This window comes from Ananas comosus, linkage group 15 (genome assembly GCF_001540865.1).
Source record: "Ananas comosus cultivar F153 linkage group 15, ASM154086v1, whole genome shotgun sequence".
Lineage (NCBI taxonomy): Eukaryota > Viridiplantae > Streptophyta > Magnoliopsida > Poales > Bromeliaceae > Ananas > Ananas comosus.
In genome coordinates, this window is record NC_033635.1 from 8,173,176 (window position 1) to 8,174,785 (window position 1,610).

At 50.1% G+C, this 1,610-nt stretch overlaps 1 protein-coding gene across 1 annotated transcript; it reads right to left on the bottom strand.

The window, feature by feature from the left end:
- Positions 488–1,298, bottom strand: LOC109721706 (nodulation-signaling pathway 2 protein-like; the record flags this gene model as incomplete). Its single annotated transcript, XM_020249458.1, is given in 1 exon segment — positions 488–1,298. A coding segment is annotated over 1 exon segment (557 nt), but the record flags the coding sequence as incomplete, so codon positions are not given.

The following is a 1,610-nucleotide window of genomic DNA, read 5'->3' on the forward strand; positions in this document are numbered from 1 at the left end:
CAGGCAGCGACGGTGACGGCGGCGGCGACCAAACCGAAGCCGAGAGCAGCCGCTGGGCCTTCCAGCCCAACACCAGTTTATTGGGCCCATCCTCCTCAACTCTATAGCCGTCGTTGAATAGGCCGAGCAGCAACCGGGCCTGGCAATGATTAAAGCAGCTGATGTCCACTCCCTTGAAGCCCACCCCCCTCATCCACTNCTCGCTGCGCGCAGGCCACGCGCGGGCCGCGGGCCGCGAGCAGCGCGCCGCGTGCAGGCCGCGGGCACCCCGCACGGGCTGCGGGCCGCGGGCAACGCCAGGCCGCGGGCCACGTGCAAACCAGCGCGCAGGCTGGGCCAGGAGCAGGTCCGCAGTCCGTGTGAGCCTATATTTTTTTTTTTACTTCGTTTTTTCTGCACATTTTTTTTTATAAAATTGTTTAAGCGAATTCGAAGTTTAATATGCATCTCATATATATGTTGCATACTTTTTTGATTTAATATTCTNGCTGTCAGGACGTCCGCCGGGTTATGGTGATGATGATTATTGTCACGGTGAGCTGTCCGTGTTCCGGCGGTGGGATGCGAGCCGTCTAACAAGCCCTGAAGGGCATCGGTGAAGTGCGCGGCGAGGCGCTCCATGTTGCTCCCACCAGCGGTGGACACCAACTCCTTGAGCCGAACCAATATCACACGGGCGAGCTCCCGGCTCCGGTGAGGGCCGGTGAGGGCCTCGGCAGCCCCCATGAGCAGGTGCACGAGCCGCATCCCTTTCTCGTCGTGGCTGGGCTCATCGGCAGGCAGCCCAGTGCTGGTGCTGCCAGTTGTTGTGGTGACGGATGGAGTGCAGGCAGCGTCTGTGAGCGCGCCGACCCCATCTTCGCAGTCCATATCGTCGGACATCATTGATTCCATCAGGCTCCTGAACTCGTGGTCATTTGCACAGAAGGTGCCCAGATCGGCGACCGGCGACCAGTGGTTCCAGTAGCCGATGTCGTCGTCGACGGTGGTAGTGGTGGTGGTGGAGCCACAACCGGAGATCTCGAGATCTCCCCCTTCCTCCATTGCCTCCCCTTTTTCTTCTCCCTCTTTGTTGCTCTCTTTCAATTTAATAATTACAAAGGGGAATCTACAGGTGAATTGAAAGAGGAAGAGAGAGAGGGAGATGGAAAGAGAGGCCAACAACTAAGCTGTTATTTATACTGGATGAGTTTAGGGATGGAAACAAACATGACAAGGTGGCCAATTATAAAGAATTGTTGTTATTATTTGTATTATTGATTATCATTTATTTAGGAGGTTTGTATGTATTGTCTTTGTTGCCGGGTAATTAAGAAGTTGCGTGTAGGTATTTCTATACTATTGAGGAAGATATTAAGGCTGCGTTTGGTTCGGGTATAAGTAAGAACTGCTAGTTCTAGGGATAGGTACAAGTTCAGGTATAAGCAGGAACTAGACCAATTTTGCGGATGAAAATTGGGTTGTTCCTAGGAATAAGATAAATAGTGTTTGGATGGTTAGATAGGAACAAGAGAAATAAGAGTTATAATTTAAAATTAAAATTATATTATGTAATTAATAGTAATAAAAATATTACTTAAAAATAAATAAAAAATTAATTATTAATAATT